The sequence below is a fragment of the Colletotrichum lupini genome, chromosome 4 (genome assembly GCF_023278565.1).
Source record: "Colletotrichum lupini chromosome 4, complete sequence".
Taxonomy (NCBI): Eukaryota; Fungi; Ascomycota; class Sordariomycetes; order Glomerellales; family Glomerellaceae; genus Colletotrichum; species Colletotrichum lupini.
The window spans coordinates 6,394,847-6,419,840 of NC_064677.1; the positions used below are offsets into that span (position 1 = coordinate 6,394,847).

Here is a 24,994-nt window from a genome sequence, read left to right on the forward strand (position 1 = left end):
TACCTTACTGTGGAATTGTTGTCATAAGGGTTTCTGGAGATAAGTTTCGCTGGTTTACCTAACATGCTGTGATGTTGGCACACCGAGGTACCTCGACGACAACGACTTCGAGCACGTCAAAGTCAAACAAGCTCCCCACTTGTACAGCCTACGTATGCCTCCTTCATCCCGATCTCCTGCAAGATAAGTTTCTCCACAAGAATTAGCACGTCGTTTCACATTAGATATCGGAAGCAGGCACGTATCGATTTGTGAAGTGAAATAGAAGGCTCGTCATTATGGATGTAAATTGTATCACCCGTGGTATCTTTTCCGTCCAGTCATTACAAATACAGGCCCCTGGTTCAGAGGGCGTAATTCTCAGTGTGCAAGTAAATCTCTTCGAGCATATCATCGCCCCATATCGCTGCCTGAAGCCGGGCAACAGTGTTCGCCACACCAACACGCATGGCTGGCGGCCCACACACGAATACCGCCGTTCGCCTGCCGAGGATGCCTCTGCCGTCGGCACCGCCCGTCGCCCATTCTTTCAGCATGTATCCCAAGTCCGGCCGGCCATATTCGACGCTCCAGCCGCCATCGATCTGATGGGGCACTGGGAAAGCAAAGCGCATCAGGCTCTTTTGGAACTCTGTAGGCGTCTCCGGGAAGCCGAAGTCAAAGCCTGAAGGTGGGCCAAATGTGCTGGTGGGACGGGTTTGACCTGCGCTCGGGAGGTTGGTCGTCCTCAAGTGAGCCAGCTCTGGAGGCCGTATTGGCACATCCGAGTTTCGCGGGCTTGTCTCGGGGATCTTCCTTGGGGAGGCAGGTGCGTAGTTGAAGTGCGGCACTTCGCCTTTGGTGTTGATGGGAGGGAAGTGGAACTCGCGCTTTTTGGAATCTCTCTCTTCCTCCTCGTCGTATTCGCGGCCCTCGAGCTTACGCAATGACTCTTCCTGGGCAGAGAAGCGATTAGAGGGTGGTGGTCCTGGGGGTGGAGGTGGGTATTGATGTGGTTGTAAATATTTCTGCTGCGGTAAGGCGGTAATTCTATCCTCTTGCTCGGCGCGCAATTCCTGCTCTCGATCAGGATCGCCTTGTGCTACAGACTGGATAAGAGCGGAATTGCGCTTGGAAGCAATTCCTGCCACAAAGCCATCGAGCTTGTCATGGAACATGTGACTCAAGGCCCTCGGTGCAGGACGGTCGTGGCCAGCCATCATCATGGCACGGTTGCGCACTGCTGAAGTGACGAAAAACTTGCAAGTAACACTCTCTGGGGGCGCAGACTCGCGGCAGATTCTGAGCTCTTCACGGAACCAGTCCATGGCTTCGAGTCTTTTGAGGGCCCATACCACGACCACTTTGCGCGTGATGGCTTTCCCATCACGCATGCGCTTGATCAAGTTGAGTAATTGCGACATCAATGCCGTGATGCCACTCCCACCGGCAATGAGGATACAGGTGTCGAAGGCTGCTAGGTCCCTTCGCATGCCTCCATATGGCCCATCCAAGAAGGCGCGGTATGTGTGGAATGGCCCCCTCTCGATGGCCATGTCGAGGACCTTCCGCGTGAAGCCACCATACGGCTTGAAAACCAGCACGCAATCACGGTACTGCTCGCCGTACTCGGAAGGAAAATCCTCGCTACAGAGCGACGAGATAGTAAAAGGGTGATTGTCGAAAAAAGCGACTCCTGGCATGCGAAGGTAAACATATTGGCCAGGCTTCCACCTCATCTGAGTCGGGATCGTAATCTTGATGGCGTTCTCAGCGAGGAGGCTAATGGCCGCTTCGTCTCCGACCATGAAGCTCAGTCGCCATGGTCTTGTCCAGTTGAGGTTTATCAGACGAATGGCATAGCAGAGAACCCAGATGCCGACTGTTGCCCACAGGTAGTCCCAAGAAGCAAGGTAATTCTTGGTGTGCCAGAATAGGAGCCCAACATACACCATGCCAACAGGTACATGTAGCATGACGAAGAGCTCGTATGCGACTCGGCGAATGAAGGGCAGAGATGCGACGCAAAGCCAGACCAGTGGCACAAGACAGGCTATACCAGTACCGTAGATGACGCCGCTGCCGCCGGGGAATAGGCGAGAAAAGACATCCATGCCACCGTCGTCCCATACTGGCTGAACGTAGAATGGAATGGTATGTACAAGCGACAGAAACAGGCAGAGGTAGCCTGCCCACCTGTGGAAGACATTGAGGCGCTCCGGCCCGATGCCAATCAGGATGGACAAGACATTTGCCTTCATGCTGGTCACAATGATCCAAGGTGTCAATGCGACAGCAATCATTCCGGCTCGTATAGCAATGGGTGGCGAACCGAATTGAATGCTCTGCCAGTATAGTGGTTGCTGGAGAAAGCAGTAGAGCGTCACAAAAGCCAAGGCGATGAGACCGCAGGTAACTACGGCGAGGGAGGAGAATGTGAAACGGTGGCTACCCCATACAAAGTCGGGAATCGGCCGGTAAAAGACCCAACGGAAGAGGGCCAAGGTATCGTTAACGAAGCCAACTGAGGAGAAGTGAGCCCTTGGTTTGAATTGCTTCTCGCCAAGCCCTTCGGAGTCGGGGAAGAAGTGCTGTGCCTGTCCCGTATGTACGGCGTGTGCGTAGTCGGGATCCGTGTTGTAGAGGTTGGCATAGTATTCCTCCACTTCTTGCTTGTATATGGCTTGGCGAATTTTGTCTTGCCAAAAGTGCCAAGATCGCATAAACAGAACTGTTCCCATGAGGGCCAGCGCGAAGTAAGTCCAGCCCATGCCATATTTCCCAGACTTGGACCAAGGGTCAACTGTTAAGGCCTCGATTAAACCTGGCGGACTGTCGGGTTTGGGCGTGATGGCAATGCGCTTGGCTAGTTGTGCTGCCGTTTTGGTGGCAGCGTCTGCCAGGTCGCAGATACGAGTAGCCATTGCAAGGCGACAGAATTCGAATTATACTGCGCGGTAGAGCGACTGCGCGCGGAATTATACAGTTATGTCGACATACGGTGCAGTCTGAAAGAGTTCAATGGCTGGGGGTCGTCGGGATAGTAAGATACCTGCCCCTCGCTGGTCCGTTGATCGTGTAGCCAGCTGAGAAGAATCGAAAGCGTAATGTGTGCAAGAACCCTTGGTAGCGGGGCCAAGATGAGTAGGTTCAATGCAATGCGATGCTATGCTTTGGCGGAGTAACGAGCGACCGGTAAGAAAACAGACGGGAGCACGGGAAAGCGCGAATTGGGGGCGCCACCAGGGGATATATGGAGGTGAGATCGGAGACGCTCCGAAGTGGAGAGGTCCCAGTGGTTTGACTCTGGGGTGTGGGCGGCGTGATGAGCACACCTCTGTTATCGACAGTCTCGTCACGTTGCCTACAGATTCGGTCGGGAAGCGGGTTCAGTCAAGCGTGGTGACATGTGTAAAGGTAGAGGATAAGTGATAAGACGGCGAATATTCCATGTGGAGGGGGTCGGATGGGCTGCGACCTCGATGGGGTCGTGCAATGAAAAGCCAGATGGGAGATGAAGGGCTTTTCTGGGTCGGATGGGCGAGTGTGAATGGCACGAGGCCCAGCGGCTGACCGTACTTTAATATTGGCTGGCCGCGATTCTGGTCGTTCCCCGCGGGCGGATGTCACACAATGCAGGCCGGTGCGTGGGCGCTAGAGGTGTGGATGCGATGCAGGAGCAAGCTGCAAGCTCTTGGGCAAAGGTACGGCCGTTTGCTCGGCAGACAACGACTATTGAAGATGAAGACCAGGGGTGGCAAGCGGGATGGATGCGTTGGTTCCGGGCGCCATCAACGAAAAGTGTGATCGGCGGGAGGTAAGATGTCCAGATTGCCAACGTCGCCGCAGCGCTAGTTCTTGTCGATGTCGTCTGGGTCGATGTTCAGACACCTGAACGAGGGAAGCCGTAGGCAGCTGTAGAAACAGGAAACGACTTTGCAATACCGTCGGGGTAACGTCCTCGGTGACGAAGACTGTCTGTGTACCCGGAGGTTGTCAGTCTAGAAACGTAAGCGGCAGTCGCGGCCTCCATGGCGTGGAAGATGCGGTTGCTGACGGCCACAGATATGCTTCAGTAACTTCTGGAACAGCAGAACTGAGCTTTCGTTGGTTCGGTCGTGCCATGTGCCATGAGATGATGGAAAGGGCCGGAGAGCGTAGGTAACACTACGCTTTGAACAGTTGTCATTGGAGCAACACCGGAATGACGGCAGAGCATTTTGAGGTGCGATCCGTCAAGTTGACCGCCGAAGGAAACATTGAGATGGAATTGACCAACAGCTGGCAAAAGTGACCAAGAAACTGCAAGGCGAGGGCCTGCAGAAGCTGCATGGGTCGGCACACATGGTGGACAGGTGCATATTGGGGGCGGTTGATGCTCTTGGTGGCGGTCGAATAGCAGAGTGAGAAGAGGATGTGACGGGCAAAGATGTGGTCGACAACTTTGACAGAAAGGCCGATGGAGGAGGACGAGGGACGGCGGAGACGGTCGAAAAAGGCGGGAGACCCCCGGCATTGCAGCGTGATTCGCAGGATTGGGAAAGGGAAAGCTCCAGTGGGGTTACCTTCCCGTTCGGACCCCGGCCACTACGGGCGGTAATTCGGTGGTTTTGGTTGGCTGGGATATTGGATTGTTCTCCACTATGCGCGTTTGTGTGCCCCTCCTTGCGCTAGTCACACCGCGGTACGTGCCCAGACACCTTCCGTCGACGAGCAGGTACGGGGTACTCGTACCTGCCTACCTACCTACTTGCACCAACGCAGTTACCTCCCTATGTACCAACAGGTCAGGGCAACCACGCCCGTCCCGTCGCCCGCACCTTCCAGGTTCATGTCCAGTCTTTCCCATTGACTTTTGGTTGGTTGGCAGTTGGGTCTTGCCTGTTGAAGCTTTTCGGCCCAAGCTTCCGCCGCATTCCGTCCAGCACCGACCCTTGGACCCAATTGGACCACTGGACCTGCCCGGGGATGTTTGGCAACTGCACCTCACTCTATCCGTTCTTTTAACCACATGGTAAAACCAAGCTTCCTCTTGATGAACAGCTGTAACAAGATTCTTTGTTCGCTCATCAGCCGGTACCTGACTTCTGTAATGCACCACATTCCTCCGAGGACGAAAACCCGCGACCTGCAATCGCTTACTTGGACCACTCCAACGTCGCTGACAGATGACCCGTCGTACTTGTCCAAGAACCCCTCTTCTTTCTCTCTCTCTCTCTCCCGATGCTACAATTGCAGCATTTGAACATGGCATTCAAATCTTTACCCGAGTCAAGCACACGGTGAATACCTCCTCCTGGCCGCCGCTTTCCAACCAGATCTGGAAGTCCAGATTACCGTGCATCCCAAACAGGCGAAAGCAACAGAATTCGACCCCGCCGCCCAGAACCGCCAACCGCCAATAGCCTGGCTAAAGATGTGACAAATCTCCTTCGATCCCTGGTCCCAATAGATTGGGCTGCCAACAACATGTCCACCTTCTATGGCTGGCTGGGGAATGCCAACATGTCTCCCACCATGTCTCCCACCATTCGAACCTACGATCATACGGACATGGTCAGACACCCTGCTGTCGTGCATGGCCTTCCAAGATATTGCTCAAGATGCAGATACCCTGCAAGCACATCATTTCTCATCACCAACCGCCAAGAAGCAAACACATGTCGAGATGCGATACCTATTCCTCGTCGTCTACGCCGTCCGAGTTCCAACACTCCTGTCCCAACCGCCTACTGTCCATCCGTGACCCGGCCACGGAAGACAAGCAAACGTCCCAGTCACCAGCCCGGTCTCCCGCCCGTGCCGACCCTCTACCCAGCGTGATCAGATACCGGGCTGACCCTTGCTCTTTCCTGTTGCCCAAACAGTTCGATTGACTGAGGCCGCTTCCGATTCGCCCCGCCAGTTGCTCCTCACACGACTCCACAAGTTGAATGTGAGCTGGAAGAATGCTCGACAACTGCCACTTTCTGTACAGCATTGCCACTAAGACCACATTCGTAGACCATTATGACGAAGGCAAGTATTATACATGACAGAATATCAGATTGCTCCAAGCTATCTAGTAAAGACTACTACTACGTCTATCAAATTCCGCTATATCCGCATCAAACGTATGTCCATCTCACTGCCGCTGTCAATCAAATATGACGCCTCCGACATTATGCGTCATCCGTAGCCTCCTCAGTTCCCAAGAGTTGTACTCAACAACGCTGGCCTGACTCCTTCGAAAACCACCACCCAACCCTATCGTCATGTTCCAGGAGGCAATGTCCCCTGTGCTATCATTAGTCCTCTTGGTCATTCAAGGGATCGTCCCACTATCTCCCCAATGTATGATGGGGAGGCTGTAGGGCTCTGTTTACTTTCTGACATTTCCGGTGAAAAGCTTTCGGTCTAATTAGCAGAGGGAACGAGCTTCACCTGCAGCTCAGAAGTACTCAGGCTAGGTGAGTGGGCCAGCTGCATCTCTACTTTGCAACGGAGGTCGTCGAATTCCGCGCTACAGGGCAGCCCTGACGTGAGGAGCATGAGCAGTCCTTCCCCAGCATTCCTCGATACCTTACAGACCACGATGGCAACATCTGTTTCCAAAGATGAAGAGGTTGAGAACTCCTGCACGAAGCCTTTATTGAGCTCGTTTTTCAGCGCAGACAGACACTGCTGACTGTGTGGACATTCGAAGGCCGGAATGACCAACCCTTCGAGGTTTGGGAGGTTTCCATCTTCAAACACTCTCTCACAGAGTGGGCCATCCAACCCGCCAAAGCTGTTGAGCCACTCTGAGTGATCGTGTTGTCCGTCTCTTTGAAGTGAGTGGTCCGCGGGAACATACAGCCAGCAAAACGTCGACAAATCCGTCACATGGACGTCATCGCTCTCTAGTTGCCGCAAGTGCAGGTTCCTGACGCTGGACCAATCCATGGCGGACCAATCTCGATAGTTGCCTGCGAAGAAATCAAGATGGACTGTCTCGCGCCGCGGTGCTGATTCTAGCAGACGTCTCGCGTCGCTGCTGCCGAAGTACGGGTCATCTTCACCCGTAGCATCAAACGTTCCAAGTGTGTTCTTGCCGAGCCGAATGTCCGTAAGCGCATCGTAGCGTGCTGGAAATCCGACGCCAGTGGGGAGACATCTTAAGAATCCTTTGATATGGATGGGTAGCTCCAAGGTCTTGATGTTGCGCACCTGTAAAAGTACCATCATCGCCAAGACACGAGTTCGCTGGATGCCCGGCTGCAGCCAATCGTCCGTTACTTGCAGTCCGGTTTGCTCCGCGGCGGCTTGCAGGAACGCCATCTCCGACGCCGTGAAGGCCAGCCCATCCTCATCCCAGGGCCGACTTGACGTTCCTTCGTCTCTTTGGCACCGATATAGAGAGACTGCACCGCCAACGGCTGTCACGGGCGGCTGGAACACCACTGGAGTTAAGTGAACAGCTGCCGCTAGAAGGACCCAACGTCTCAAGAGATATGGCTTCTATCAAGACAAACATTCATGTCAACTCCATTACCTCACTTGATGAGCGCCTTGAACCTGTGGTAAAGCCTTAGTCGGATGTCTCTAATCTTTATCAATTACCAAGAGCCTAATGGTAGAACCTCCAATATGGATGGTTCTCCATCTGGCCATCCTCGTCATAGTCAATCACTACATCTCGAGGCGGTTTCCCAAACTCCCGATCTCGCCTCCTATTTTCCCGGATATTCATCGCCGTCACAAACGCGGCCCCAACACCAGTCCAACACGTAGCCGCAAACAACGTCCAGAACCCTTTCTTATAGCTCGGCCCATCCGTCGAAGGGAAGAGATATCCCGTTGCTATGCCCATCGTACTCCCAAAAGACTGAAACAACCTCGTCGCGATCCCCTTCTTGATATCACCGCAGCAATTACTCGTGATGTTGCCAACGCTCAACGTAACACCTGACAAAATTCCAGACAAGATCAAAAACGTCGCGCCATACCTCGCGCTCGCAGCCGTATGCGGCAACACGGCAAGCAACAAATCTCCAATAGCAGCAACAACAGAACACCCCACCAACAACCCCGAACACGACTTCACCCGATCACTCGCCCACCCGACAACAAACACCATGACAAACGCAACACAATACGGCGGCGCCGTCATCAACTGCGCCTTGACATTATCATACCCAAACGTTGCCACAATAATCGGCGTAAACGTCGCAATCGTGTACGTCTGCAGCACCTGGCCCATATAAATCGCAATGTTCAGCCACAGCCGCCAGTCCCCCGTCAGTTGCGCCGCCGTCGTGCGCCAGTGGACTTTGCCGTGCGTGCGGTTACCGTCACGCATCATCCGCCAGGTAGCGACGTCGCGCTCGCGCGGGGTGAGCCAGCGCGTGTTGTGTGGGCGGTCGGGCAGGACCCAGATGCAGGCTATGCCGAAGAGGATGGTGACGAGCCCCTCGATGACGAAGAGGGCTTGCCAGTGCTTTATGAGCGGGTTGGAGATGTTGGAGACGCCGTAGGCTACCCAGCCGCCGAAGGCGCCTGCGAGGGGGGTTGCTGAGAGGTAAACGCTTATGCGACGGCCCCATTCCTGAGATTGTTAGGTTTTGGGGACAAGAAGAAGGTATCAAGAGGTTTGCGGGAGTAACTCACAGCTCTGGGGTAGAGAACAGTCGTCAGCTACGGTGCCCCGGAGATGAAGGCCGCTTCAAAGATGCCAAGGAAGAACCGGATCGCGAACATCCCGCTGGGACCGCCGGCAACAGCTTGCAGCGTCGCAAAGATGCCCCAGATGATCTATGAGCTTAGTGAGCTTTCATCCATGTACTGATACCCCTCTTGCGCATCAAACTGACCATAGCCGTAGCGAGGTACACCGAAGGCCGGATATACCTCATCCCAATATTCGTAAACAGGTCAGAAATCGCCGTGCCGACAAAGAACATGCTCACGGCGAGAGAGAAGTCTCTGCTCGTGAACCCAAGATCTTCCTTGATCCCCATCAGCGCCGCGTTCCCCAGCGCCCCACGGTCCAGCCAGGTGAACATGTAGAGAATGAGCAGGAAGGGGGGCAGTCGCATATCAATCTTTCTCCGTACGCGTCTCTCCTCCTCTGGCGTCACAGGCGGATCAAGGTTGTTCATCCGCGCTACGATGTCTTCGTCTGCGTGGACCTCGAGGGGTGCCTCTGAGTGCGATCCGCCGGTTTCTTCATCGTTGAGTGAGCCATTTTTGTGTAGGCCTTTGATGTCCGTGGATTTCGTTACTTCTGCCATCATGTTACGCGGGCGACCTTCGAAATCTTGAATACAGTTCCTACGAGGCAACCTGAAGGCCTCCTGGTGAGTAAAAGTGGTCGTAGACAGTTCTCGATTCTCTCTTCACAATAAGTCAGACAGAGATACCTGCACAGGAACTGAGTTTCATACGTCTCTATTAGCGATGCGCGATGATTGTCGACGGTGTTGGCAATTACAAGCTTAGTTTCATCCCAAATAAAGTCCCTGTCGTCAACCTTTTTCCGTCGAGCCGCATGCCGCGTTGAGAGTTTCTCGACCCCTCCTCGGCCTGTCCCGCGCGTACAAACACCCGAGCTCCCCAGCGTTCCCCCGCACGCGAGACCGAGTAGCGGTATACCAAAGCCGGCCAGTTGCATGAGGTGAAGCTTGATTCGCACTGATAACGCATGTGAGTGAGTTGTTCCACGAGTATCGGTCGACTACGGTGCCGATCCCTTCTCGGTTTCAATCCCCTGCGCAAAGAGTATGAGGAGAATGGGACTGATCGGATCTAAGGAGATCCTTTCAATTTGGCCGCCAGGTTGAGCATCCACGGGAAAGAATAGCTCGTCGAGCGACACAGAAAAGAACAAGCGGCCTCGAAGCATTTTGTACGACTTACAGGTTCTAAGATCTCGGCTACGAGGTTTGACATTTGTATCTTTGCCGATTACGGAAGGAAATCCGTACCGAACTCGGATGATACCAAGTTCAGTTTTCCATAAAATGTTTCTATCGGATTAGAAGTCCAATTCGACCGCGGCATATAGCCGACTACGCAGGGGCTAATTAGGGGGCCCTATTTACGATTATTATAACTAGCCTAACCTACGGTTAGAACCTCCTTTTTATACTTACGATATAGATATTTATATAGTTTAATTAATCTCTTTATTAACCTATAGTTCGAACTAACTACCCTATAATAAGAATATTAATACTAATTAATAATTAAATTCTATTATTATAAATTAGTAAAATATCTCGCTATATAAAAAAGACGACCTCTTAATACTATACGAAATAAGAGATTTATACTAATTAACTTTATAAAAATAAAAAATAAAAAAACGATTTTAAAATACCGTACGGAGTTAAGTAATTATAGCCCTTTATTGCTTATAAAAAGTTAACGTTTATTACGTTAAACTATATTAATTAATAAAACTGCTTAAGTAACTAGCCTTTTACTATCGCTTTAAATAGCTTTTTTATTAAATAACTTTTTTATAACTAGCCCGTAATTAGAAATTAACTAGTTAAATTAATAAAAAGAAATACTTACGTAATAACTACTTACTTAAATAATTAGTATAACGGACGATCTTAATAATATAATATAAAAAAGCACTGCGTAATTAAAAAAGAAATCTCTAAATATAAATATTTTTAATAAGCGTAATAAGAACTTATATAAGAGTTATAAAGTTAAGAGATTTATAGTATATAAAAAGTCCTAATATTACGAGGATCTTGTAAATATAACTTTAAAACTTATAATTTAAATAATCTTTTTATAACCCCCTTAATTACTCCCTAAGTATTATTTAAAAATATAATATAAAGGATAGTTTAATAAAAAAAGAGGGGATTTAAAAGTCTTAATAATATTAAGTTAAAAATATTATAGATTTTAAAAATTAATTTAAAAAAAAAGGCGGCTATTTTAAAATAATCTTATAACCTCTTATTATAATTACTATTAGTTTAAAAAAAAAGCTAAAAAAGTATAGCTCTAAAAAAAATAAAACATTTCTAAAGGGCTATTAAAAAGCTCTTTTTTATACTAGCTCTTAATACGTAATTATTAAGTTTAAGAAATTAACTAAGTAATAAAAAAGATTACTAATAAGCGATAATTACTTAATTATAATTAAGCTATAAAAAAGACTACTTAAAAAATATAAAATAGGGTACTAAGAAGCTATAAAAAAAATCTCTAAAATATTTAGCCCTACTAAGTACGAGTAATAAGTAGTATTTTTAATAAGTCCTTAAAGCCCGTAATTTTATAAAAAAAAGGGCTTAACTTTACTAACTATACTTAATAGCCTATTTAGCTCCTTTATAAGCCGCTTAGTATCTATTTTTAACTATTTTTGTAAAATACTATTCTAAAAGAAGTAAGTTAAGAAAAAAAGCTATTTAGAAATTATAAAGAGTACGAAGCTTAAGAAGTTAGAAGTATATAAAATAATAAAAATTAGTAACTAATAAAGATCCTAAGACTAATTATTATATTTTTTTATAATAATTTAAACGTTTATTATTATTATTAAAAAAAAGAACTACTAAAACCTACCCTTTTATACTAAATAAAAAAAAAGATTTTAATAAGTATAATAGTTAGTAATTTAAAAAGATAATAATAATCGCTAAAAATAATAAAAATAAAAATAGTAGCAAGATAATAAGAGGAAGCGAGAATCTCTTAGATCTTAATAAATTCGTTAAGTAATAGAAGCACGAATTTATTATAATTAGTGCGTAGATTAAATATATCCTTATTAAAATTAAATATATTAATAATTATTAATATAAGTATAAGCTAGAGCACGACCCTTAGTAAATTAAAATAAAAAAAAAGAGGATAAAACCCGATCCTAAATAGAATCCTAATTTTTTATAAATAAATAAATATTAGCCCAGATTATTAAAGAATGTAAATATATAGAATTATAAATTAACTTAATAATAAATAAATTAACGTAATATTAATCTATTTAACTAAGGTTTATAAAAAAAAGGGGTTATAGGGGTAACCCCTATTTTACGAGATTATAAATAACTTTAGTTACTAGCTAAATAAATAGTTCGTAAGTATAAGCTTAGGAATTATAAAAGTAGTTAATAGATTTCTCTATAAGCAAGGGGTATTACTAACGTAATTATAATTATAAGAACTATATAAAATACGAATAATAACAATTATAGAGGAGGAATTCGTATTATAAAACTAAATATAGGTTAATAAAGTATATAATCGCTTTAATAAGTTTAAAAAAAGGGTAAACGACCTAAATTTCCTCCCTATAATTATTAATAAAAATCTATTATTATAAAAGGATATATAAAAATAAAATATAGTACTAAAAGTACGATAATTGATAATTTTATTTATTTTAATTTATAGCTTATTACTATTATTAATATAAAGTTTAGTACTAATCGGCTGATAAAAAAAACGACCTAAAGTTATTAATAGTATATAGCGACGCAAGGATTATATATAAATATTAAAAATCTAATAATAAATATAAAATAATTTATAAACTTTAAAAAGATCTTTTTAAAAAAGAAATTATATTTTAAAGAGAAGTATAAGGTCTTATAAAAAACCCTAATAATATTTTATAATTATTATAAAAAAGTTAGAATTAGAAAATACTAATACTATTCGGTAATTAATATCGTATTTATAAATAAAGCCTCTAATTATTATTATAAAGCGGTATATAATTTCGATCGAAACGACTTTTTTAGTATTATTAACGTAATTTAAAACTACTTTAAGACTTATAATAAAAACCTAAAGCTCTTATTTAAGTTATAAGTAATTTCTTTTATATTTATAGCTAGGATAATAGAGGGTAAATCGTAAATAAAGGTTTTTAAAAAGCTTATTAATCGAATTAATAAGCTAATAAAAACCTAGCTAAATAAGGGAACTAACGAGTAGAAAATTAAATATCTTTATACTATAATTTAGTATATATTAAAAATAAAAATAACCCTATATTAAGTACTTAAAGATTACGAAACGCTCTACTTAAAACTAAGATTTAGCTTTAATATTAAAATAAAAATATTATACTAAACCTATTTCTAAGTATATAACGGCCCTTATTAATAATATTAAGTTAATTAAACGTATAATAAGAAAACAAAAGAGGCTAAATACGGTAATCGTTAGTAAAGAGGCCTAGATTTATTAAATAGACTAAGATTTAACTTATAAATAAAATAAAATAAAAAGTAATACTATATTTATAAAAAGAAATAGATATTGGTTAAGTAACTATTTTAAAAAAGAGCGTATTAAATTATATGAATAATATAAAAAGTTAAGGGTAGTAAATAATAAAACTAGCCCTCGTTAATTTAACTAATTTTTTATTATATATAAGGGTAAATCCGGGGGTATAAAACTTAGTAATAGTAGCTAAAATAATAGTTTAGAATATCCGCTCCCTATAAGAAATTTAAAAAATAAAAAAGATCTTATTCCTTATATTAATAAATGAGATTATAATAAAATTAATAATATTAATTACTCTTTTTTTACCCTGTTAATTTCTAGAGGATATATAAGGCTAAACGAATAGAGGGTAGTAAAAGCTCTTAATAAATAGGCTTTTATTTATAAATAGTAAAGGAAGGTCCCTTAAATAATAAATATAGAGGTAGTTAAAAAAATAAATTTAATAAAACTAAAGCCTATTCTTTTAATACTTAAGGAGAAGATATTACCTCTCTTAATATTTAAAAAAAAAAATATAATATTAAGTAAATCTAAAGGTAGTTAAAAGGGTCCTTTTTATACTACCTAAATCCCTTAAATATTAAGCTTATATAAGCATTCTATATAAGTAAAAAGTATAGCTTAGATAATTTTTATAGGATTATCTTAAATACTAAAGTATTATAATAGTTAATAAAAAGAAAAGGGTAATTCTAAGTATTATAAAAAATCGTATTAATAATACTTCATATATTAACGGCGGGTATTATAAAAATTAGTTTCGGCCTAGGTAAAGAAATTATCGCCCTAAGTATAATAAAAATAAAAACGTACTTTAGAACGATAACTTTTTATATTTTACTTATTAATACCCTATTTTTCTTATATTTAAAAAATATAAATTAACTAAGTATTATATTTAATAATATAAGCAATAAAATCTTTAGTAATAAGTATTTTAAGAAAGTTAAATAATAATAGGGGTATACGTTTATAAGGCTTATTAATAATACGAAGTTAATTAACTACTTAATAAAAAGTAAGCTTAGATAGCTATACTAGAAATTCGGGTACTTATTAATTACGAGGTTATATAACTTCTTAAAGTAATTAGGTAATAATAATATTAAAATAGGGGCGCTAGAGTAGTTAATAAAAGTATATTACTAATACTAAATAAATACACAAAGCCTACGCAAATTTAAATTCAAATTACGTAATAAGCTTAATTTTAATTAAGAAATCGTTATTAATATTTTCTACTTAAATAGTCGGCTAGTCCTATATATAATTAATATAGCTATATTTTTTTAAATAAGGCAATTCCTTTGGGATCTATAAATAAAAATAATATAAATAGCCCTATAAAGGGGATAGATCGATATATACTAGGGATTATTAAATAGTATTAGAACCGACGCTAGTATTAGTTTTAAATTAATAGAATTTAAAGAAAATATAACGGCCTATAGTATATAGTTAAAATTTATACTTATTAAAGCGTATTATAGTATTAGAAAAGTAAAAAGGGTATATTAGTAATTAAAAAGGGCGTTTAGAATTATTAAAAAAGAAAATCTAGATTTTATTAATAACGAATGCCTCTAAATAGTACTTAAATACTGTAATAATATTATAGGGCCTAATGGACTTATACAAACGCTATTAGTATTTAGAGTATATTTAAAAACGACCTTAGCCTTATTACTATTACTAAATATAAGCTAACGAGCCTAAGTAGTTAAAAAAATAATACGGGTACTACGTAAAATAAGTATAAAAAAGTAAATTAACGAGGTAATTACTACGTATAATAAGCCTAATATAGAGGGTAATTTAAATATATTACTAAATTCGGATACATAAGTATAATACGAAATTATTTAATCTAGCACGTATAGCTTTAACGAGGTAATGCGGGATATTCTTATAAAGAATATGAAAAGTGAATATTCATATAGAAGCAAGAATATATGAATATAGGGGATATAAGCGTATATAAAAGAGGTTTTTATAGTAAAAAGAGTAATATAGTTGAATTACTATATAAGAAGTTGCTTGCTTAACGAAAGGTCTAGGTAGGCAAATACACGCCTACATATAGGCATAAAAACCTCCTACTAGAATATTCCATTGCTTATTAATTATGATATAATTAATAAGCGTATACGTAAGTGAATGCGTAATCGTAGTACGTAATTCCGCCTCGAGTAAATTCCAGATTATTTAGTTACCTTCCAGTACTTTCCATTGCTCACGTAAGCTTATATAAGCAGTATTGCTTACATAATCAATACCTATAATGATCTACAGAAATCGTAGATTAATATGGTATATAGTTTGCTTACGTAATATTGATAATAAGGCGAATAATAAGGTAAACAAAGTTACCTTCGTAACATTTAATAATAAGCTAGGCTATATAAATTAATTTTTATTAACGAGCGCTCTTATATAATTATAAAAAATCGTAACAAGCTATTTAAAGTATTAATTACGGTAGTTAGACCGCATTATATAAATCTTAATAAGGTAATTTCTAACTTATAAAAAAAAAAAAAGCTACGAAAAACTATATAACCCGCAATAGAAGTATAAGAAAGTATCCTTAATAAAATCGTTATAGTAGTATTAATAAATAATAATAAAAAAGGAAATTAATAAAAGGGTATTAATACTACTAGCGAGACGTTATAAAAGACTATGACGATAAGCCCTAACGTAGTAATTTATTACTAATAACGAGGTAATTAATACTTTTTATATAATAAAAAAGAAAGCTAATTTCGAGCTAATAATTAAACTATATAAAAAAGGCGTAATTATAATTATTAAAAAGCTATATAAGGGATTAGATCTTATCGAAATAAACACTCTTTATAATCGAGGGGTTTATAAATTTATTTTTTATAACCTAAAGAAATATATAAACCTCTATATATTGAAATTATAAATAGTTTATAACATTAAAAAAAAAATACCCTAACTATATAAAAAGTCTAAATATATAATTTAAAAGTACGGTAATATTAAAAAAGTAATACTACTTATATAATTACCTATTATATAGCGCTATAGCTAACGATTAATAATAGTATTAATAGTCTTATTATAAAAAAAGGGATATAAGATTTAGAGCTGTAATATTACTTAGGCCTATACCTAATTAGCTATAGAGCTTATAAAGAAAATCCTAGCCTATTTATTAAAAAAAATAGCTAGTAAGTACCCAAAAAGTATAATTATTAAAGTACTTAAGCTACTATATAGGCTCGTAAAATTGGGCACTTATTAATAAGCTACTTATTACGATTTTTATATTAATTAACTATTAATAGTTACCTCTACGTACGACCCGTACTTACTAATCGCAGAGTATAAAGGTAACTAATTTAGGATTATCGGAATATAAACTAACGATATATTAGGCCTATTCGATATTAACTTTATAAAAAAAGAGGATAAAGAGCTTTAAAAAGCGGGCTTCGTAATAAAGCTAAAAAAGGTCTTTATAATAAACACCTCCCTAGTATTTAACGGTAGGATTCTTATAATTAAAGGGGAAACCGTCGTCTTTTAGTAAAAGGGGTAGGGCGAGAAGATTAACCTCGTTAATCTAAATATAACTAACGTTAAGAAATAGTATAAGGCTAAGCTTGCATAAGGGGTATATATTATAAGTATTTATTAGCCCGAGGCGACTTTTAATTATATTAAAGTAGCGTAGGTTATAAATCTAACTAAACGAGACGTCGAAGTTCTTAATAAGTAGCTTAAATAGTAATAAATAACTCTTAATTAAGGTCTCGTTTATTACTCAATCGACCTTATAACTAGCAAGCTCTACGTCTTTATTAATAGGTTATTTATAAATAATAACGACCTTACTTTATAATTAGGGTATATTATTATCCTAGCTAACGAGAGTATAAATAAGAGCGAATTTACTATATATAATAATATAATCTACTACTCGTTAACTAAAAGTAAGTAAATAACGAGAAGTATATTAGCGTTAAAAGTTTATAATATAATTAACGGCGTTAACCTCTCCTACGCGATTTTAATAACGCTAAAGAAGATTACCGATCGAATTAGCCTTTTATTTATTCTAACGGTTATTTATACCGATTCCTACTTGCTATACGAATACCTCGTTAAATTAAGAATAATAAAGGAAAAGAGGCTTATAATTAATATTATAGCCCTTAAGTAATCGTATAAAAGGCGCGAGATATTTAAGATCCGTTAGATTAATAATAAAAATAACCTCGTAAACGCTTTTATAAAAGTAGTACTAAATAAGGGATTAGAATAATTTATAAGTAGTAAAAAAGTTACTATATAAATAGAGGGATAGGTTATATAAAAAGAGTAAAAAAAGGGAAAAAAGGAGACGACTTAGTAAACGGGCCCGAGGTCGAATTATACCTCTAATTATAGTAGTTAAATCGATAAAAAAAAAAGAAAGTTAGTATCGGATTAGAAGTCTAATTCGACCGCGGTATATAGCCGACTATATAGGGGCTAATTAGGGGCCCTATTTACGATTATCGTAGCTAGCCTAACCTATAGTTAGAACCTCTTTTTTATACTTACTACGTAGATATTTATATAGTTTAATTAATCTCTTCGTTAACTACGGTTCGAACTAACTACCCTGTCATAGGGATACTAACACCTAACGATTAAGAAACAACATTTCGTGGATTAAATCTTAGTTGAATTTTATTGTTTAGATCTCTGCTTCAACTCACCGCGCTCCTTTACCAGGGCTGAAATCTGGTTGCCCAAGTCCGAGTTCAACGCCTTGAATCCCTCGACAACACCTTGGCGATCACCCTCGCCCAACTCCTGGCTCATCTTGAATTTGCCCTGCAGCCTGTCGATGGTGATCTCAATGCCAATGATAGCCATTTTAGACAGATCAATATACCGTTGCGGGGCATCCGAGATTTGCCACGGCCCAGGACGGCCGTCTTGACCAGTGTATCTCATGATTGACTGCTCTCCCAATTGTGAGAGATCGTGGAGCTGTTTATTCAGGAAACTCGACGTCTCCTCGGCTTTGGACTCATAAAAGATCTTGGCGCGACCGTACGCCTGCACCGCGGCGTAGTTCCAGGTCGGTACGACTTTGGCCGTCGTTGGCTTGGTTTCAACGTAGAATTTCGGCGTGACATAGGAGTGGGCGGGCGTGGTGAAGAGGACCAGCACCTCCTGATCGAGAACGTTTCCGGTCCCAGTCCGGTTTTCTGCCGCTAGTGACTCGACCATCGCCTTGCACTGAGGATTTGCGCGCGCCACATGACCTCTCAGGACGCCGAGCTCGGTTTCGCTAGAGTCATCTTCGACATCTAATACCCAGGGGATGTGGCTAGACTGGATGAAAGGGTGATCGGCCGACGGTATAGCTGTTGTAAGGACGCCGAGGGGATAGTCCTTGATGAGCTGACGAAGTACTCGAATACTATTCTCCACGTGATCTTTCCGAAGCTGCATGGTGTCGAAGACAAGAAGATGGATACAGTAAATTGGCTAAATGGCGTTGTTGTTTGTTGATATCAATGGGTTGAAATTGATAGTACTTGAGTTGATCTGATGACAGCGGTTTATGTCGGTTCACCGGCTTTATAGGGCCGGGCGCTTCCGTGTATTTCCTCTAGTTCCTGCCGAAACGTAATAGGACATGTTTTTGAAAGGGCGTGCATGTGGTCCACTAATTATGGTTTCTAACGTCAATCGCGGAAGTTTTCGCCTCCGCAAGTACTCGCAATGGCAATATCACAACCACATCTGGAAAGTCTGTTCATTAACGCCAGAGGCCGGAAGGGCTCAATCTTCGACGATCGCATTGATTTATATTCTGATGACTTCAGCCACCTATCTCCGTATCCGTGCGTAACAAAGACCGTTCCGCGGTCTCAAGCTTGGTCGTCACTGTCGAGAGTCAGTCAGCCCCGGTGACTCAACCCCCAACATGGCATCTCCGCGGGAGGTAGGTTAGATAGCTTCGGTGCGGGTGACTCTTATCTGAATCCGCATGAAAGGTGCACAAGCAAGCAAGGTCTGCATGAGCAACTGCTTTTACACGTATACGTACACTCTGACGCATTTCGAGGGATGTTGTTTGTCAGAACTAGCCAATTACAAGAGACTGATTACATCCAGGTGCAGGACTCCCGGCCCCGCGATGTGGATACGAGGGGCGGGGCTTCGCACCGGCTCCAAAGCCGCTTGTCTGCCGGAATAGAAGCGAGGGAACTGGTGGATACCGGGATCCGGCAACCGGTGGTCGGAGCATTCATGGTTTCATACTTACCTTACATGGAAAGTTTCGCCGCATCTCAACATAACCCTACAGAGGCCTTTGAGCTTTGAGGAATGGAAAGATGCGGCACTCTTTTTCACTGACAAACAAGAATTTCCAGCTTTGTACATCTGACAACATTATCTCCCCGGAAAAAGCATTACCTTAGCCGATGATTTCCTTTTTTAAAAGCTGGCTATCGATGAGCGCGCTCTAGCGTTATCTCAATACTACCAAAATTCCGAGCAGCTCAAATCTCCCACCAGAGCCATCTGAGCCATCCAACATCAACCCACGCGTGAAATCTTGAAGCCTCCTGGGATTCGCGTCTGTAATAAGAAGTATATTAACGTTAGAGGTCTACGGTATAATTAATAACGTTAACCTCTCTTATATAATTTTAATAACGCTAAAAAAAATTACTAATTAATTTAACCTTCTACCTATTTTAATAGTTATTTATACTAATTCCTACTTACTATATAAATACCTTATTAAATTAGGGATAATAAAAAAAAAAAAGCTTATAATTAATATTATAGCCCTTAAGTAATTATATAAAAAGCGTAAAATACTCGAGATTTATTAAATTAATAATAAAAATAACCTCGTAAACGCTTTTATAAAAGTAGTACTAAATAAGGAGTTAAAGTAATTTATAAGTAATAAAAAAGTTATTATACGAATAGAGGGATAGGTTATATAAAAAGAGTAAAAAAAAAGGGGGAAAAAGAGATAACTTAGTAAATAAGCCTAAAGTTAAATTATACCTCTAACTATAATAGTTAAATTAATAAAAGAAAAAAAAGTTAATATTAGATTAGAAGTCTAATTCGACCGTAGTATATAACTAACTACGCAGGGGCTAATTAGGGGGCCCTATTTACGATTATTATAACTAACTTAACCTACGGTTAGAACCTCTTTTTTATACCTACGACGCAAATATTTATATAGTTTAATTAATCTCTTCGTTAACCTACGGTTCGAACCAACTACCCTGTAATAGGGATACTAATAGTTTCTCTTAGAAGGCAGCACAAAGCAGTAATTCAAACCTTTTGAGGAAGAAACAGCAAGCCAAACGCAAAGTATAATTGATTTGAAGGAATGACAAAATGCTATAGCCTGCTTCAAACTCGTGTGCCAAGAGACAGGGTTCATCGTGCGCGCCCTGCCGCAAATGACTGGGGTCTGAAAACCAACAAATCAACGACTCGATATCGTAGTCGGTGGTTTTCAAGATCTGCTCGTTCATGCCGAAGTTATCAAGCATCACGAATCACCTTCAAAGTATCGCAGCTATGTCCCTTTCTCGAGAGATGTGCTCCGGCTTGCCCGAGGAACGAGACAGAGTTGGCGATGCCGGACCACTTTGACGGGAATTATAACCCCCGATCCTCAGCGAAAGGCCAAGGCCCATTGAAAATGTAGTTTGGCTCTTCTCTCGAACTCTAGGCTCTCGAAGAGTATAAAGGGAAACGAAAGTCGTTACCTTACATTACGATGGCTGCAGCTTGGATCGAGAACCCAGGTCCTCGTGCACTTTTACACATAATCATTCAGCCAACGTACACGATGAGGTTCACGTCAACGACGTGCGGCCTCGGTGCCCTTCTCACCCTTCTCGTTCCAGCTCTAGCGGACGAATCTGCGCGCATCATCACTTTCCTCACCCGAAAGGCTGAAATGACGGAGCAAGAGTTCCACGATCACTGGACGAACACGCATGGCCCCCTCGTCGTGCCATGGGCTCTCCAGTACGGCGTCAATCGGTACACTCAGGTAAGTGACGTGATATCATTGCCCAATCCTTAATCGAGAGCCTTTGGAGCTCACTGAGATGGATTCCACAGTACCACACCACCGAGGCAAATCGCACGACCCTTCAGAAAGCTCTAAGGCTGCCGGACGAATACCTCTTACAATACGACGGAGCAGCCGACTTCACCGTATCGAGCATCGAGCAGTTCTTGTCCGCTTATGCGGACCCTTACTACAAACAGGTCATTGAGCCCGACGAGAAGTCATTGTTTGCTCATAGTGGAGATGTGATGGTAGTTCGGGGCTCGCTGGGATGGACTACAGACATTGTTGAAAATGGCGGAGCTGTGATGGATGTCGCGGGTGGTTGCAGCAAGTGGCGAGAAATTCATGGCAGTGCGAGCAGGGGGTGTTGATGATTCCGACGCGCCGGTCAAATCTACCTTGTAGGCTGATTTTCTTAATGACACCGAGTCGTGAATGTTTTCTCTCTCAGCCAAAAAGCCTGGTTATCGAGGCTAGCTCGTTGGGACATCACCGAGCAATTAGGATGTCTCCTAGACTTCGTTCGCAAAGAGTATCCTGATGAGTGGACGGGTACTTCACATAGAGCTGAGAGCCGGCCCGGTGTTGGTACTTCTACATAGTCAATAGTTTGGTCTTCAAGTGGTTCGTTGGGTGATTCATTGCCTCGCATTGGTCGCTTGAAAATCGTACCTACATGCCATACCCTAGCTCAGCACCGGGCCGGCTACATGCGCTTGCGGCCCGTAGTATTGAACCCCAGATTTACGCTAAATACGCGGGGCAAAGGTTCGAGAGTCACCTAATGTCGGATTGGAAGTCCAATTCGACCGCGGCATACAGCCGACTGCGCAGGGGCCAATTAGGGGCCCTATTTACGATTATCGTAGCCAGCCTAACCTACGGTTAGAACCTCCTTTTTATACCTATTACGCAGATATTTATATAGTTTAATTAATCTCTTTATTAATTATAGTTCGAACTAACTACCTTATTATAAGGATACTAATACTAATTAGTAGTTAAATTCTATTATTATAGATCGGTAAGGTATCTTATTACGTAAAAGAGACGACCTCTTAATATTATATAAGATAAGAGATTTATATTAATTAACCTTATAGAAGTAAACGAAAAAGGGGGCGATTTTTAAATACCGTACGGAATTAAGTAATCGTAGCCCTTTACTACTTATAAGAGGTCGACGTCTACTATATTAAAATATATTAATTAATAGAACCGCTTAAGCGACTAGCCTTTTGCTATTACCCCGAGTAGCTTTTTTACTAAACGACTTTTCTATAGCCGGCCCGTAATTAAAAATTAACCGGTTAAATTAGTAAAAGGAAATACCTGAGTAATAATTACCTAATTACAATTAAGCTACGAAAAAGACTACCTAAAAGATATAAAATAGGGTACTAAGAGGCCGCAAAAGATAAGATCTCTAAAGCATCTAACCCTACTACGTACGAGTAATAAGTAAGCATTTTTAATAAGTCCTTAAAATCTACGATTTTATAAAAAGGAGGGCTTAACTTCGTTAACTATATTTAACGGCCTATACGGTTCTTAATAGCTTATATAGCTCCTCTACGAGCCGCCCGGCGTTTATTTTTAACTATTTTTATAGAATACCGCTTTAAAAGAGGTAAGTTAGGGAAGGAAGCTATTTAGAAATTATAAAAAGTACGAGGCTTAAGAAGCTAGAAGTATACGGGATAGCGGAAATTAATAACTAGTAAAGATCCCGAGACTAATTACTATATCTTCTTATAATAATATAAACGTTTGCTATTACTATTATTAAAAAGAACTACTAAAACCTACCCTTTTATACTAAATAAAAAGGAGGATCTTAGTAAGTACGATAGCTAGCGATTTAAAAGGGCAATAGTAATCGCTAAAAATAATAAAAACAAAAGTAGTAATAAGATAGTAAAAAGAAGCGGGAATTTCCTAAACCTTAATAAATTCGTTAAGTAATAAAAGTACGGATTTATTATAACTAGCGCGCGGATTAAATATATCCTCGTTAAAATTAAATACGCTAGTAATTACTAATACGGGTATAAGCTAAAGTATGACCCTTAGCGAGTTAGGGTAAGGAAGAAGAGGACGAAACCCGATCCTTAATAAAATCCTAATCCCTTATAAGTAAGTAAATATTAACCCGGACTATTAGGGGACGTGGATATATAGAATTACGGATTAGCCTAATAGTAAGCAAATTAACGTAATATTAATCTATTTAACTAAGGTTTATAAAAAAAAGGGGCTATAGGGGTAACCCCTATTTTATAAGATTATAAACGACCTTAGTTATTAACTAAACAAATAGTTCGTAAGCGCAAGCCTAGGAATCGTAAAAGTAGTTAATAGATTCTTTTATAAGCGAGGGGTATTACTAACGCAATTATAATCGCAAGAGCTATATAAAATATTAATAATAATAATTATAAAAGAGGAATTCGTACTATAGAACTAAGTATAAGTTAATAGAGCGTATAATCGCTTTAACGAATTTAGAAAAAGGGTAAACGACCTAGATTTCCTCCCTATAATTACTAACGGAAATCTATTGTTATAAAAGGATATACCGGGGTAAAATATAGTACTAAAAGTATAATAATTAATAATTCTACTTATTTCGATCTACGACTCGTTACTATTACTAACGCGAAATTCGGCGCTAATCGGTTAATAAGAAAAGAAATAAACAACCCGAAGTCACTAATAATACGCAGCGACGTAGGGATCGTATATAGATACTAAAAATCTAATAGTAAATACGAAGTAATTTATAGACCTTAAAAAAATCTTTCTAAAAGAGAAATTATACTCTGGGGGGAAGTATAAGGTCTTATAAAAAACCCTAACGATATTTTACGATTATTACGAAAAAATTAGAATTAGGGAATACTAATACTATTTAGTAATTAATATCGTATTCGTAAGTAAAGCCTCTAATTATTATTACGAAGCGGTACGTAATCTCGATTAAAACGACTTTTTTAGTATAATTAACGTAATCTAAAGCCGCTTTAAGACTTATAATAAGAACCTAGAGCTCCTATCTAAGCTACGAGCGATTTTTTTTATATCTATAGCTAGGATAATAAAAAGTAAATTATAAGTAGAGATCCTTAAAGAGCTTATCGATCGAATTAATAAGCTAGCGAAAACCTAGCTAAATAAGGGGATAAATAAGCAAAAAGTCGGATATCTCTATACTATAGTCTAGTATATATTAGAAATAAAAATAACCCTATACTAAGTACTTAAAAACTACGAAACGTTCTACTCGAGGCTAAGATCTAGCTTTAATATTAAAATAAGAATACCGTACTAAACCTACCTCTAAGCGTACGACGGCCCTTATTAATAATATTAAGTCGATCGAACGTATAATAAGAAAAGAAAAGAGGCTAAATACGGTAATTACTAGTAAAGAGGCCTAGATTTATTAAATAAGTAAAGATTTAACTTATAAATAGGGTAATAAAAAAGGTAATACTATATTTATAAAAAGGATAAATATTAGTTAAGTAACTACTCCGAGGAAAAGCGTACTAAATTATACGAATAGTATAAAAAGTCGAGGGTAGTAGATAGTAAAACTAGCCCTCGTCGGTTTAACTAATTCTTTGTTATATATAAGGGTAGATCTGGGGGTACGGAACTTAGTAATAGTAGCTAAAG

At 40.3% G+C, this 24,994-nt stretch overlaps 6 protein-coding genes across 6 annotated transcripts; 3 read left to right on the forward strand and 3 right to left on the reverse strand.

Annotated features, from left to right (window-relative positions):
• Positions 1 to 344: 344 nt before the first annotated feature.
• CLUP02_09011 (ferric reductase like transmembrane component) lies at positions 345 to 2,903 on the reverse strand (the record flags this gene model as incomplete). Its single annotated transcript, XM_049287992.1, has 1 exon — positions 345 to 2,903. The coding sequence occupies one exon, from the start codon at positions 2,901 to 2,903 to the stop codon at positions 345 to 347; it is 2,559 nt and encodes an 852-aa protein (XP_049145136.1).
• A 1,719-nt stretch (positions 2,904 to 4,622) lies between these two features.
• Positions 4,623 to 4,997, forward strand: CLUP02_09012 (uncharacterized protein; the record flags this gene model as incomplete). The annotated part of the gene is made up of 2 exons (XM_049287993.1): positions 4,623 to 4,696; positions 4,802 to 4,997. The coding sequence occupies 2 exons, from the start codon at positions 4,623 to 4,625 to the stop codon at positions 4,995 to 4,997; spliced, it is 270 nt and encodes an 89-aa protein (XP_049145137.1).
• A 1,118-nt stretch (positions 4,998 to 6,115) lies between these two features.
• CLUP02_09013 (major facilitator superfamily transporter) lies at positions 6,116 to 9,841 on the reverse strand (the record flags this gene model as incomplete). Its single annotated transcript, XM_049287994.1, has 10 exons — positions 6,116 to 6,274; positions 6,403 to 6,494; positions 6,546 to 7,441; positions 7,498 to 7,515; positions 7,581 to 8,525; positions 8,639 to 8,751; positions 8,811 to 9,333; positions 9,366 to 9,387; positions 9,470 to 9,630; positions 9,678 to 9,841. 10 exons carry the CDS (start codon positions 9,839 to 9,841, stop codon positions 6,116 to 6,118), a joined length of 3,093 nt encoding a protein of 1,030 aa, XP_049145138.1.
• A 4,112-nt stretch (positions 9,842 to 13,953) lies between these two features.
• CLUP02_09014 (uncharacterized protein) lies at positions 13,954 to 14,100 on the forward strand (the record flags this gene model as incomplete). The annotated part of the gene is made up of 1 exon (XM_049287995.1): positions 13,954 to 14,100. A coding segment is annotated over one exon (147 nt), but the record flags the coding sequence as incomplete, so codon positions are not given.
• A 3,822-nt stretch (positions 14,101 to 17,922) lies between these two features.
• On the reverse strand, positions 17,923 to 18,696 carry CLUP02_09015 (uncharacterized protein; the record flags this gene model as incomplete). The annotated part of the gene is made up of 1 exon (XM_049287996.1): positions 17,923 to 18,696. One exon carries the CDS (start codon positions 18,694 to 18,696, stop codon positions 17,923 to 17,925), a length of 774 nt encoding a protein of 257 aa, XP_049145140.1.
• A 2,314-nt stretch (positions 18,697 to 21,010) lies between these two features.
• On the forward strand, positions 21,011 to 21,915 carry CLUP02_09016 (uncharacterized protein; the record flags this gene model as incomplete). The annotated part of the gene is made up of 3 exons (XM_049287997.1): positions 21,011 to 21,289; positions 21,361 to 21,664; positions 21,743 to 21,915. The coding sequence occupies 3 exons, from the start codon at positions 21,011 to 21,013 to the stop codon at positions 21,913 to 21,915; spliced, it is 756 nt and encodes a 251-aa protein (XP_049145141.1).
• Positions 21,916 to 24,994: the final 3,079 nt, after the last annotated feature.